General features: G+C 44.3%; 1 protein-coding gene across 8 annotated transcripts in view; it reads left to right on the top strand.

Annotated features, from left to right (window-relative positions):
* LOC125465086 (polycomb protein SCMH1-like) overlaps positions 1–14,852 on the top strand; it is a 196,811-nt gene that overhangs the window by 171,687 nt on the left and 10,272 nt on the right. For all 8 annotated transcript variants that reach the window (XM_048558206.2, XM_048558203.2, XM_048558207.2 and 5 more), the window contains 7 exons: positions 1,404–1,654; positions 2,304–2,433; positions 3,567–3,767; positions 4,607–4,795; positions 5,463–5,594; positions 5,718–5,918; positions 14,364–14,509. In XM_048558206.2, the coding sequence (XP_048414163.1) occupies positions 1,404–1,654; positions 2,304–2,433; positions 3,567–3,767; positions 4,607–4,795; positions 5,463–5,594; positions 5,718–5,918; positions 14,364–14,509 (1,250 nt within the window). The remainder of the gene's footprint in view (positions 1–1,403; positions 1,655–2,303; positions 2,434–3,566; positions 3,768–4,606; positions 4,796–5,462; positions 5,595–5,717; positions 5,919–14,363; positions 14,510–14,852) is intronic.

The raw sequence follows: 14,852 nt of genomic DNA, 5'->3' as shown, positions 1-14,852 counted from the left end.
GTTGATGTCTTTCCTCCAATATTTCCAGAGGGGCACGGTGGCTCAGAGGTTAGCACTGCTGCCGCACAGTTCCCAGTACTCTGGGATTGATTCCACATTCAGGAGTTTGCACATTCTCCCTGTGTTTGCATGGGTTTCCTCCGGGCGCACAGGTCTCCTCCCACAGTCCAAAGCTGTGCGGGTTAGTTGGACTGGCCGTGGGAAATTGCCCACAGTGTCCAGAGTTGTGTAGCCATGTGAAATGCAGGATTACAGGGTTGAGTTTAGGGCTGTGGTGGGTCTGGATGGGATGCTCCTTTCAGAGGTGGTGCGGAATTGATGGGCCAAACAGTCTGCTTTTGCAGTGTAGGGATTCTCTGATTCCATGACTGCATTTGCTGTCTTAATCATACAATGGCCAAGGTGATTCAATTGGAATTGATAAACTTTGGGCAGGAGCCCCTTCTTACCTGTCGCTTGGCAAGACACAGAACAGAGAAAAATCCCTCGCTCCTCAAGCCAATTCTATCACTCAGTGAGATCAAACCTGATCCATTTGGCCTCCTTTGTTCCCTATCCCTTAATACTGTCACCAAAGAAAAGTCTTAAACCCTGGAAACTGAATTTTTGATGAAATTATTATTGCTCTGAACTCGTAGAATCCCTACAGTGTGGAAACGGGCCCTTAGAACATAGAACATTAAAGCGCAGTACAGACCCTTTGGCCCTTGATATTGTGCTAACCTGTGAAACCAATCTGAAGCCCATCTAACCTACTCTATTCAGTTATCACCCATGTGTTTATCCAATGACCATTTAAATGCCCTTAAAGTTGGCGAGTCTTCTACTGTTGCAGGTAGGGCATTCCACGCCCTTACTACTCTGAGTAAAACACCTACCTCTTGGCCTAAGAAGTCCACACTGACCCTCAGAACATCTCACCCAGACCCATCCCCTGATAGCCCACCAAATTTACACATCCCTGAACACTACGGGCAAATCAGCATGGCTAATCCACTCTAACCTGCACATCTTTGGACTGTGGGAGGAAACTGGAGCACCCGGAGGAAACCCATGCAGGCACAGAGATGTGCAAACACCACACAGACAGTCACCCAAGGGTGGAATCGAACCCGGGTCCCTGGTGCTGTGAGGCTGCAGTGCTAATCACTGAGCCACCGTGCTGCCGCACTTTGGGACCTGTACATAAAAGCACCACAATTGCAGAGTGAAAGTGACGTTTTTGTGCAGTTGCTTTACTTTGCTAATCTAGAATCCTTTCCTGTGATTTGCAGAGGGAGCCTGAATCCATGTCCTTTAAGGATAGTCCTGCCATGCGCCATAAGTTGGGTGAGCTCTCACCGTGACAGCTGCCAGCTAATTGAGTGATACTTGAACTTCAGTCAATTGTTTTGTTTCTGCAGTGGCCATCTCAAAGAATCTATCCACGCCGTCAGAGGTGAATTCAGAGAAGCAGAGCATGCAGACTTCGGTGGACGTCATTTCGGAGCGACTTACCGTTCAGCGGGGCCGCAAGCCGCGGAGGAAGAAAAGCCGTACGGTCCAGCCACCCTGTGTGCACAAAGCCGAAATGCAGCACCCTGTCCCCTCGCTCACCAAACCAGTGGAACCATTAAAAATCCCAAAGAAAAGAGGCCCAAAGCCTGGGAGCAAGGTAGCAGCTTATTTTCAGAGTGACAGCTAGCCTGCCACTCAGTGTTTCCATTCTGAATGCAACAGATATTTCATGTGAAGACAAAAAAAATGGGGGAAATTGCAGCAGATCAGGCAGCATCCATGCATGCATCCAGTACTTTGCTCCTAGATAGTTTTTATTTTAAACCATGAAGCTGTCCTCTCCCTTCATACCACTGCCTCATGTGTAGCTACTTCTAATACTAAGTAGCCTCATGAAGTAGGTTGTGGCATTTAGGATTGATATTGATTGGTATTGTTCATTCTTCAAGTACAAAGATACACATTAAAATTCACTGTGCTGTTGTCACCCAAGAATCTCTGTTACAGTTACAAATTATAGGAACTGGTTTCTGGGCAGTTAATTGCAGACTGTAAGTGTGGGAGAAATTCCTGATCATAATCTTTAATCGTTAAAATGCATTTTGAATGCTCTTCTTACATATAACGTCCAATATTCTTAAATATATGTGCGTTTTAAAATTGCATAATTCCAGCACTTTTAATGGATTGCTAGAGAATTTATTAAACCATTTGGAGTTTACTAACATTTTTTCTGTCCTGGTAGTGAAGCAATTCTATTGCAACCCAATTTGCTTGATCCCTAAATTGTTTTTCTCTTCTGTTAGCGGAAACCCCGTGCCCTAACGAATCCTGTGCCAACCTCCCCTACCTCGAGTACTCCAGAACCAGACACAAGTACAGTTCCTCAAGATGCAGCCACTATCCCCAGCACAACCATAATGCAGTCTCCAACAGGTAAGTTGAGCACTTTGGGTCTTAAGCCAAACTGATTCTGAATGTAGGCAGTGCAGTTGGTTAAACCGGAATCTTCAAGATTACTAAAGCATTAATACCTAGTTACACTAGGAAGCTCAGGTGGACAGAGCACTCTTGAATTGCTTCTCCATAGATCCCTGAAGGTGGGCAGCACAGGTAACAGGGTGGTAATGAAGATATACAAGACAAATATCAGTGTGACATTGATTACGAGAGCAGAGAGGTGCCCACAATGGGTTTTGCTCGTAAATACTCAGTTTGGATATGGGTGTTTTACCTATTGGCGTTATTAATTTAAAGAAAACAGAGCCCACATATTGAAGCTGTACAAAACTTTGGTTAGGGCACAGCTGGAGTACTGTGTGCAGTTCTAACCACTGCTCTACAGGCAGGATTCATTGCATCGCAGAGGAGACTCACCAGGATGTTGCCTGGGATGGATCATTTCAGCTGTTGGGTAAACTTGGGTTAATATCTTTGGAGCGGAGAAGGCTGAGAGGGGAACATGACAGAGATGTATAAGATGAATGAATAGAGGCATGGACAGGTTCGACAGAAAGCAGCTGTTCCCCTTAAATTACAGGAGCATAATGTTAAGGTCAGGATGTTTAGAGGGGATTTGAGGAAAGGTTCTTCTGCCCAGAGAGTGGTGGGGGTCTGTAATGCCCTACCTGGGAGGGAAGTTGAGGCAGGAAGCCTCACAACCTTAAAAAGAACCGTGATGAGAACTTGAATTGTCATAACTTTCAAGGCTATGGGCCCAGTGCTGGAAGGTGGGATTAGTGTAGATTGGTCAGTGCAGACTCACAGGGTCTGAGGTCCTGTGCCCTATGGCTGTTTGACTCTGAAGTAGGGCAATTCCAGGTAAATCCTTGTTTAGTCCGACAAAACACTTTGCATGACCACACAGAGAGGCCTGGTTAATCAAAGTATGCTCGGGGGGTTTGATGATGCACATTGCTAACAAAGCACTTATTAGCGGTGATCCTCTCCCATAGTGCTTATATATTTTTCCCAAAATGTGGTGAGCTTTGTACAGTATTGGTTGCTTATGACTTCTGCCTGGTATGGAATGTAATGATCTATTTTCTGTATGTTTTGTGTACATTCAGTCTGTGTTTACTTGAACAAAAATGGCAATGCAGGACCACACCTAGACAGAAAAAAGGTACAGCAACTTCCAGATCACTTTGGACCTGCTCGAGCTTCAGTTGTTCTGCAACAGGCTGTTCAAGCCTGCATCGATTGTGCGTATAACCAGAAAATGGTGTTCTCCTTCCTGAAACAAGGCCATGGTGGGGAAGTGATCTCTGGTAAGTGCATGACAACCCACTAGTGTTGACATTGAAAGCTGTGTTTCTGGTCGTTGCTGTTTTGACTCTAGATTCAACTCAATTCCCCTAAAATTGTCTGGAACTAGAAGTTCTCATTGGAAATGTAGTGAGGTGCTGTCTGTTGCAATGATCAGTATTGATTTGCATGTCATTACATAGCAAGTGATCAATCGAGAGCTCAGGGTTTGGAATTTTGGAAGATATTTAATTTCAGATGTTTTTCATTTTGCGCTGTTAGCACGGAACTCAAAGACCCCATATCTAAAACAAACTATCCATTAGTAAATTAACATACAGTTCTTTCACACACTTGAAAACCTGTAGTTATTCCTGACTTTTTAAAAATTCACCCAAGGAATATGGGCATCTTTGGCTAGGCTACCATTTATTGCCCATCCCTAATTGCCCAGAAGGTAGTAAAGAGTCAACCGCGTTGCTGTGGGTCTGGAGTCACACAAAGGCCAGACAAGGTAAAGAAGCAGATTTCCTTCCCTAAAGGACATTAGTGAACCAGATGGGTTTTTATGACAATCGACAATGGTTTTATGGTCGTCTTTACACTCTCAAATCCAGCTTCCTTACTGAATTCGAATTCCAGCATCTGCAATGGTGGGATTTGAATCCGGGTCCCCAAAACATTAGCTGTGTTTCTAGATTAATAGTCTAGCGATAATATCGCTGAGCTGATAAATAGATTGTACCTCTTCCACAAGAACTTTTAACCAATGCGCTGCAATGTTCCCTCATTTAGGGAATTCTTTTTAACTTAATTCCTTTTCTCTCTTTTATTGTTTGTTTGCTTTGTTCTGTTTCCTTAGCCACATTTGACTGTGAACAGCACACGTTAAACCTGCCAGCAGTAAACAGTGTTGTCTACGCCCTGCGCTTCCTGGAGAAGCTGTGCCACAGTCTGCGATGTGATAACCTCTTTGGGAATCAGCCTTTCAGTCAGATCAGTGCAGCCAATCACAACATGGTGGAGTACGGAAGCGACCGGTTCCTGCCAGGTACAACCTGCAAAAATGATACATTCAGGACTTTCCCCAGCACTTTTTGTTTTGAGTTTCTACCTGAATGTATTTGTGCAAGTATCAGAAATGTGGTACCTTTTTATTTTGGCAAAAAAAACTTTGCAAGATTCTTTTTGACCCAAATTACACGTTGGAAGAGAGGCAAAGATGAGCGCTCATTGTTTCCAGCATTCAGGGTGGTTCATTTGAAAATGCAGGGATCGAATTTGGAGCCTTCTTGTTTCTTTTGCATAATTCCATACCATGCGCCGGCAGAGGAAATGCTACAAATCTGGGTTAGGATGCATGTGGCTGAGGAGATAGAATGTGAATTTGTTGACTTCCCTCCTGAAGAGGAGGCTTCTCATTGAGTGAGGTCTCATGGAAGAAAAGCCACAACAAAGCCAGCTTAATAAAAGCAAAACACTGTGGATGCTTGAACCCTGAAATTGAAGCAGTAAGTGCTGGAGAAACTCAGCAGGTCAGGCCGCATCTGTGGAGAGAACTAAGACTCTGAGCCTAATTCTTTGTAACTCAACAGAGGTGAAAATGTGCTGTGTTTGCTGCGGTTGGGGAGATTGTTTGGTAGGGCAGTCCAGCTCATGAAAAGGTCCAGGGATCTGCATTGCACGGTTTTGGTAAACAGCTGCTGATCTTTCACCAGGCAAAAATGAATCATCAGAGGCAGCTGTTCAGGGCCCAGGAAGAGGGACAAAAAGATACACGCAAGATTCCCCACCGTTCAGTGCACCTCTATCACCCAAACTACCAAAAACCGATAGACATCCTTCAGAAGGTGAGTTCTTGACTGACTTTACTGAGCAGCTAATGGCTTTTCTTTGGAAAAATGTTTTGGCTTAACTTGACAAACAATATTGTGTGTGGTTTCATGAAGCTAATTTTTCCTGCAATTTTCCAGCTGAAACTTTTATATTGGAGGATGTGCACCCAGGTCCCACGGAACACCGGCTAGATCCCATGGATTCGGCCCTTAATTCAGTGAATTCGTCCAGCCTTCCGTGTAGGAATTCCAGGGATTTCCGAGCCTATCGATCTCTGCATCACTCAATGAGCCTAACGCAAAGTAATACGGGAACCTTGCGACAGCTTAGTTCTGGGGGTAAGATAGTCTCTACAATTCCCCATGGCTCATTTCCGTACTTGCTAATCTGAATTTAGCCTTTGGGAAGCTGGTGCATCTGTTTCCCACATCAGTGTACTTCAACTGATCAGTAGCAAAGCTGCATGTCTGTATTAGAATTGAACTGATGAATTTTAGTGGCTGAATAGATTCTTCCTAGGACCATCTGGAAACTCTTCTAATCAAGCTGTCATAGATCACAGAATTCCTCCAGTGTGGAAGCAGGCCAGTCAGCCCATCGAGCCCACACTGACCCTCTGAAGAGCATCCCACCCAGACTCACCCATCCTACCCTATCCCTGTAATCCTGCATTTACCATGGCCAATCCACCTAGCCAGCAGATCCTGGGACTGTGAGAGGAAACCGGAGCACCCAGAGGAAACCCACACCAGACTTGGGGAGAATGTGCAAACTCCACACATACAGTCACCCAAGGAATTGAACCCGGGTCCCTGATTCTGTGAGGCAGCAGTGCTAACCACTGAGCCACCGTGCCACCTCACTTCATATTAAAAGTTGCGTTCCAGAAAAGGTTCATGCAGACAACTTAAGCAATTATTATTTTGTAAGGATAAATACCCATGCTTGTCATTACCTCTGAGTTTTGACTGTGGCAGTGCCCTCCCGATTGGTCTCACCCATTCCACACTCAGGAAACTTGTCATCATCCAACTTTGTATTATCTGTGTCCTGACTCACAACAAATCCTATTCACTCACCATACCCAGCCTCACTAGTTACCGATTAGGCAAACCATGATGACAGATCTTTCCTCCTTGTTTTTTTAATCCCTCCATGTCCAATCTCTTCCCTCCCAATCTCTATTAGCTCCAATAGCCTTACAACCCTCTGAGATATCTGAACTCTTCCTTGGCTTCCTAAAGTGGTTACAGAACACAGAAACATAGAAAATAGGAACAGGATTAGGCTATTTAATATGATCATGGCTGATCACTCTACTCAGTACCCCACTTTGTGGATGAGGAAATGTCTCCTCATCTCAGTCCTAAATAGCCAACCCTGTATCCTTAGATTCTGACCCGTGGTCCTGGACTCCTCAGTCATTGGGAACATCTTCCTGTATTTGCCCTATCTAAGTCTGTTATAATTTTTTTCATTTTTCTATGAGATAGCTGCTCGTTCTGCTAAACTCCAGTGAATATATTTCTAACAGCACCAGTATTTCAGTCCTGCCAAGCTAGGAATTAGTCTGATGACACAGATGGAGGCCATTGTAAAGTCACTGGAGAGGCAACGGCCTAGTGGTATTAACGCTGGACTGTTAATCTAGAGAGCCGATAACATTCTGGGGACCCGGGTTCAAATCCCACCACGGCAGACTGTGGAATTTGAATTCAATAAAATATCTGGAATTCAGAATCTAATGATGACCATGAATCCATTGTTGATTGTAGGGAAAACCCACCTGGTTCACCAATGCCCTTTAGGGAAGGAAACTGCCATCCTTACCTGGTCTGACCTACATGTGACTGCAGACCCCCAGCAATGTGGTTGCCTATGAACTGCCCTCTGGGGAATTAGGGACAGACAGTAAATGCTGCCTAACCAGTGATGCCTCATCCCGTTAATGAATAAAGAAGGAAAAAATAATTTGTCCCAACAATAAGACAGCTTTCCTGTGCCTACGCAAGGACAATTAGTGATGGGTAAGAAACGCTGACCTGGTCAGTAATGCATATATGCTGTGAATGGATTCAAGTAGAAATAGCTGTGCCATTTCACTGAGAGATCATCTCAGTGTGTCTCATTCCATTACCTTTTCCTCGTGACTTTACAATTCTATTCACTTAAGGTAATTATCCCACTCACTTTTGTAAGCCATGATTTAATGTGCCTCTACTATAGTCTCAGGCTAGGTTCAGGCCACCTGCTGTACAAAAGAGGTTTTTCCTAATGTCACCTATTGTTTTTCTGCCTTCAATTGGTGGACTCTGATTTCCCATATTTCTACCAATTTCTACCAACCATTTTTCCCAATATAGTTGTCCGGATCCATCCTTTATACCTCTATCAAATCTCCTACCCACTTTCTCCGAGGAGATAAATCCTAGCTTCTCTAATCGACCAATTCCATCAGCTCTGAAGACATTCTCATGAAGCTCTTTTGGACCCTCTCTAATACCTTCACATTCATCCTGAAGTGTGGTTCCCAGAACTGGACACAGAATTCCAGCTGTGGCTAAATTTGTGCTTATAAAAGTTCACCATTACTTCCTTGTTTATGTAATCATGGCCCTGAATTTTATTCCTGGGCTGAAATGGGCAGCCGGGAAAATGCCCAATTCCACAAATATGACTTTTGGAAATGGCTACCCATGCAACCCATTTTTCTGTCTGGACGCTGGAGACTGGATTGGAAATTGGACTGAGTACTCCAGGCAGAAAGAGCTGAAGAGTCTTCCAGTACAAGGCAGACAGTCAGAAAGAGAAATAGAAATTGCTGGAGAAGCTCGGCAGGTCTAGCAGCATTTGCAGCGAGAGAAAACAGAGTTAATGTTTCGAGCCCAAGTTTTGAATTCAAAATTGAAGAAGACCATAAAGGCTCAAATTTTATTTGAAATGTTAGCAGTATCTGTAGAGAGGAACAAAAACAAAGTTGCTGGAAAAGCTCAGCAGGTCTGTGGAGGAGAAAACAGAGTTGACGTTTTGGGTCCGGATTCTGAGGAATGGTCGCCGGACCCGAAACGTTATCTCTGTTTTCTCCACAGACCTGCTGAGCTTTTCCAGCAACTTTGTTTTTGTTCCTGATTTATAGCATCCGCAGTTCTTTTGGCTTTTATTTTACTGTAGAGAGAAAGCAAAGTTAACGTTTCCAGTCCCCGTGAAAACCTGCCATTAGTCTCCAGGACTGTATCTATACGTTCATAGAACATAGAACATAGAACATAGAACAGTACAGCACAGAACAGGCCCTTCAGCCCACAATGTTGTGCCGACCACTGATCCTCATGTATGCACCCTCAAATTTCTGTGACCATATACATGTCCAGCAGTCTCTTTAATGACCCCAATGACCTTGCTTCCACAACTGCTGCTGGCAACGCATTCCATGCTCTCACAACTCTCTGCGTAAAGAACCTGCCTCTGACATCCCCTCGATACTTTCCACCAACCAGCTTAAAACTATGACCCCTCGTGCTAGCCATTTCATCATCAATCCTGGTTTAGATGGGTGTCATGAAGTAGCCCATTCAGCTGGATGTACCCCTCGGATATACAGAACAGAAGTGGCAGTGCGTGGTTTGAAATGGAGATAAAATGACCAGTGGGGTCATTAGAACTGCAGATGCTGGAGTCAGAGACAACACAGTGAGGAGCTGGAGGAACCCAGCAGGTCAGGCAGTATCAGAGATCAGGAGAGTTGATGCTTCGGTTCGGGACCCTTCTTCAGAAATGGTGAGGGGGAAGAGAGCTGGGAAATAAATAGGAAGAGGATGTGTGGGGCTGGTGAAGCTGGATGGGAAGGTGATGGTTAAATGCAGGAAGTGAGTGATGGGGATTGGTCAGTGTGGTGGATAGCTGGGAGAGAAGATGGGCAGATTGTGTCTGGTCAATGAGGCGGGGATCAGAGAGAGGGTTGGACATGGAATGAAGCCAAGGGACCTCAGACAAACATAGGGGGTGAGTTTTATTGTCTTACACATTACTGCTGGAGTCAAATTTGCAAAATCTAAGACTATTCACTGTTTTTACACCAACGGGTGCCACTGAGACAGGGAAAGCTTGGTGTATCTATTTAAATTTCCAGGCAAATGTGAGGTGATGCATTTTAGAAGATCATGTGCAGGTGGAAATTGTACAGTGAATGGCAGAAACAAGAGCAGTGTTAGTATGCACCTTCAGAGAATGAAAATGCAGAGGGATCTGGGTTTGCAGGTCCACAGGTCGCTGAAGGTGGCAGCACAGGGAGATAATTGACTCAAAAAGTCCTGTGGCATTGTTGCCTTCATTGGAAAGTGCATTGACTAAATGTATGGATAAGTTGTGCTGCAGCTTTGTGGCACTTTACTGAGGCCACAGTTGAAATATTGCAGGCAGTTTGGATCAGCACACTACCAGAAGAATGTGGATGTTTTGGAGTGGGTAGAGAAAAGGTTTACCAGGATGTGGCATGGTGTGAGGGATTTTAGTGATGAAGCAAGGCTGGATAGAGTGGGTTTTCACTGGAAAGGAAGAGGCTGAGGGCCAACCTGACACCAGATTCTGAGATTGGGAATGGCACAGAAAGAGTGGGAAGTATGAGGCTATCTTGCTGGGTGAAGGGGTCAATTATTGGGGAACATGAATTCAAATTTCAGGGGCAGCGGGGAGGAAAGTTTAAAGAGATGTGTGAGGCAGGTTTTTCACACAAAGGGCGGTGAGTGCCTGGAATGTGCTGCCAGAGGAGGTGGTGGAAGCAAACACAACAGCAGCATTCAAGAAGCACCTGGACAAATACATGAAAAGGAAGGGAATAGAGGGATATGGATCCTGTCAGTGAAGGCAGCTTGAGTATGAAAGGGGAAAATAAGTCAGTGCAGGGTTGTACTGTATCGTTCTTTGCTCTTTCCTCAAGATACAAAGGAATGGGTAGTGTTATGCAATATCTTTCAAAGTTCTCCTGTGTGGTCCCATCAGTGACTGAACATCTCACCCTAATCCATGGGGAGGGACAGTAATTGTGTGGGACACATTATACACTCCAGCAAAAGATCTGAACCTTTGCAGACAACATTGACTCTCTGTCCTCTGCCCTAGGGATTTTGGAATTGGGGAATTAATATACAGACACACTGACGGTTTTGAACCACCTCCCACATCCTGCTTACTGCACAGGAATTTAAATTGGCTGCCTAACATGTGGGTACAGGCAGTAGAACGATAAAATGTTAATAACCCGAGGCTCGGGACCTGGAAAGGATAACACCATAAGACCAGAAGACATAGGAGCAGAAGTTAGGCCATTCAGCCCCTTGTGTCTGCTCTGCCATTCAATCATGGGTGCTAGGTTTTTGAACTCCATTCTCCCACTTTTTTCCCGCAACCCTTGATCCCTGTGGCAATTAAGAACCTATCCAACTCCACCTTAAATATACTCAATGACCTGGCCTCCACTGGTTCTGTGGCAGGGAACTCCATAGATTCACCGCTCTCTGGCTGAAAACATTACTCCTTATCTCCGTTCTAAGAGATAATCCTTTCCTCTATGCTGTGCCCTCTCCTTATCTCCGTTCTAAGAGATAATCCTTTCCTCTATGCTGTGCCCTCGGGTCCGAGTTCTCCTTTACTCCAGCTGGCCGAGAGTAAAATAACATGAAAGACTGTGGGAAATCAAAGTTGTGTGAGACACATGGACTTTGAAGTGTGGAAATCTGCACCATGCTGTCATCTGTACAAAGCTTGTCGGTGTTCTGCAACCCACCAAAGGGAGCTTTAATCTTCAGTGTTAATGCTCCCTCTACATCTGTGCCTGTGAAATATACAATTATTGTGCTGTGTCCCTGAAATCCTCTCAAAAATTAGTCACACTGCCTCCTGGAACAAACCATCACTTCTTTCCATTCGTGGGATGTGGGGATCGTTGGCTTTGCCAGCATCGATTGTTCCATTCCTCACTTCCCCAGAGAAGGTGGTGGGAGCTGCCTTCTTGAACTGCTGCAGTCCATGTGCTGGACACAGACCCACAATGCCCTGAGGGGGGCAAATCAAGGATTTTGATGCAGTGACAATGAAGGAACGGTGATGTATTTCCAAGTCAGGATGGTGAGTGGTTTGAGGGGAAACCTGCAGCTGGTGATGTTCCCCTGCATCTGCTGCCCTTATCTCCATTGCCAAACATTCCGAGAGGATAAGCTCACCTTCCTAACCAGGAATGTCAACAAAGTGGGGAACTGCGCGGAAATCGAGGTCCCATTGTGGGGTGGATCCGGACAGGAGGCAGCAGCTCAGGGTAACACTGATATTTGGAAACATACCCACTGGTTAGTTTTTGCACTGTCCACATCCATTTACACCTGGATGTTGCAGAACAGCAGAGCTTCGATCTGATCTGGTGATGATGTGAACACTTTATTCTGTGCCTGTTGCTTGCACAGTTTAACATGAGTGTAGTCCTGTGTGGAGCTTAACTGGGTTGGCACCTCATTTGTTGATATGCTGAGTGCTGTCCCCATAGCAGTGAACAAGGAGAGGGAATGGGGCCGCACTTTTCCATGATGTCTCCTGTGAGGACCAGAGTGCCCTGTGGAAGCAGAATCCAGCAAGAAGACAACAAACCCAGGAAAGGAGAAAGAAAATTGTTCAAAGGTAGACCAGGATCATAAATGACAAGGAAAATTGTGACTTGGTAATTCAATTATCAGTTCAATTCAAAAGGGGAAGAACAGCATAGAAACTCAAAGCCGGTTGCACCTAAAATATCAGATCAACATACCATCATTCATGGAACATCCGGTATCAACATGTTTTCTGGACTAAATTATCATATTTTGCTAATTAATGTTGCTGATGGGGAGCAGTGCCCTGAGGTTTCAGAAACAATTGCAATAGCAAAACTACAGCAAATACAACTCCCCATTAAATGTTAACTGGAAAGGTTCGAATGGAATATCAACAGTAAATCAATCCAAAGTGCTTACTGAATCACCATCCGTCAGTTGCAACCAAAATAAATATTTTATCGGAAATGATGCAAGATTGATTAAAAATGGAGCTGGAGGTGTATGCATTATCGAGGGGGTATTGGGCAGAACTGGGAAGGGAGAGAATGTGGGGTGAGAATTCAGTTCAGGGTGAAATAGAACTGTGAGGGTATGAACAGTCTGGTACAATGTGAGATGTTGGTAAAAGAGGGAGTTGAGTGAGTGAACAGGAAACAGTCTTTGTGACATATTTGGTAAATTCCATCATCAGGAGAGAGGGGGAGAGAGAGAGAGAGAGAGAGAGAGGGAGAGAGAGAGTGGGAGGGGGAGAGAGAGACAGAGACAGACAGACAGACAGACAGACAGAGAACTCCTGTAAGTACAGTCTGGTCAGACTAACATCAGTGATGGGATGAATTTCAGAAAGCAGAACTCAATGAGAATCAGATCAAAAACACTCCACTCGAAGGAATTGTTGTTACAATGAAAGAGAAATATGGGCTTTGGATGCGAAACACCTCAAATGAGGATAGACAGAAGTAAAAACATTGAAAACAGGATCAGGAGAAGTCCAATCGGCCCTTTGATCCTGCTCCCACATTCATTCTGATCATTGCTGACCCTGTTCAACATTCACCCCACATCCTTTTCTCCCTTAGCCTTGAAGTCTACAAATGACTCCTTTTGTAATTATTCAATGTTTTGACCTCAAACACTCTATTTGGTCAGGAATTCCACAGGCTCACCATACGCTGTGTGAAGAATTTTCACCTCATCTCAGTCTAAACTGGTCTTCACTGTATCCTTAGATTGTCACCTCTGGTTCTGGATTGCCTGGTGGTTGGGAACACTCTTCCTGTATTCACCCTGTCTGCTACTGTTCAAATTTTATATGTTTCTATGAGAATTCCAGAGATGAAATGAGAGTATCCACGCTTGACATCAAGGCCAAATGTCAACAAGTGTGTCATCAAAAAACTTGCATGAAGTGTTCATATAAAACAATAAAATATAGGCAGTTCCTCCAGCCCCTATGCCTCATGTCTCCCTGTTCCCCTATACCCACACCCCATGGCTCCTCAAACACTCTATGAATCCACCCACCATTCTTTCCCTCTTCATCCTCCATGCCAACTCTCCTCCTTATCCACAACTATCCATGCACAAGAAAAAATAAAATTCTATTACGTAAAGTTATATAGTACAAGTGACACTTTATAAAGAAAAACATTCTCATTTATAAAAGTACTTGTCGACCATTCTTGATAAATTCAATAAGTCTCTGACAGGTTTGACATTTCTTGCAATCTTAGTAAACAGGGTTCCAGGGCTTATGCACCTTTTACACACAAGCTTCTCTACACCTATCAAATCCTAAAGGTTACCTGGGTCCGAATCCAAGGGTATCCTGGGGACCAAGTCTCCAAAGATACATCATCTCTGCTCAGGGCTACAGGAATAGGCAGGAACACAGCCACCTACAAGTTCCCCTCCAAGCCACTTGCAATAAACACTGGTCTAGCCAGTGAAGCCCACATGCCATGAAGAAATAAAACACAAAGCAATAGATTCTCTGAATGTGCTCCAGCAATTGCTTTGCCATTGTGTTCACCTTTCCAAAGGGCTGATTTCTATCTCGATACAATAGGAGTGAGGTAAAAGTACAGCCACATTTATACTGTGTTGCATTGGGATTCTTCATTGAAAATGTGTCATTTTCTGCGAAACAGTGGTGAGGAATTCCAAATCCCAGTTGCTTTTCATTTTGTGGTTTTTCCCTAGGTTCTGACAGGTTTATGGGAGCACGGGATCCACCTCGTTTGATCAGCAGAGATCCAACTAGCTGGACTGTAGAGGATGTGATGCAGTTTGTTCGTGATGCAGATCCACAGTCTCTGGGACCTCACGCAGACCTGTTCCGAAAGCATGTATGTATGCAGCGCTGTACTGGCTCTTGGCACTGGACAAGGGAGCCTCTTAAACAGTTGTATCGTTCAGGAAATTGACTGTCTCTGGTCTGCAAGCTTTCAACTCAAGCCAAATCATGCTTGAGCAAATACTAATATTGCAATAATAAAACCAGTCAATTTTCAGAAGTGTCTTGTTATTGAAGTTACCCATAACTATCAAAATAGCATTTTTAATTAAAAGTCTTTTAAGTTATGTTTCAATTCTCTCTAGACCTTTCATCCTTCCGCCCATTCTGATATTTTGATGTGCATTTTTATTTGTATTTTTGCCTCCCTACCTAATTTATGGTTCTCTTTTATT

Source organism: Stegostoma tigrinum, chromosome 24 (assembly GCF_030684315.1).
Source record: "Stegostoma tigrinum isolate sSteTig4 chromosome 24, sSteTig4.hap1, whole genome shotgun sequence".
NCBI lineage: Eukaryota > Metazoa > Chordata > Chondrichthyes > Orectolobiformes > Stegostomatidae > Stegostoma > Stegostoma tigrinum.
Note: the sequence above shows the minus strand (reverse complement) of the source record. Positions and strands in the feature narration are given on the sequence as shown.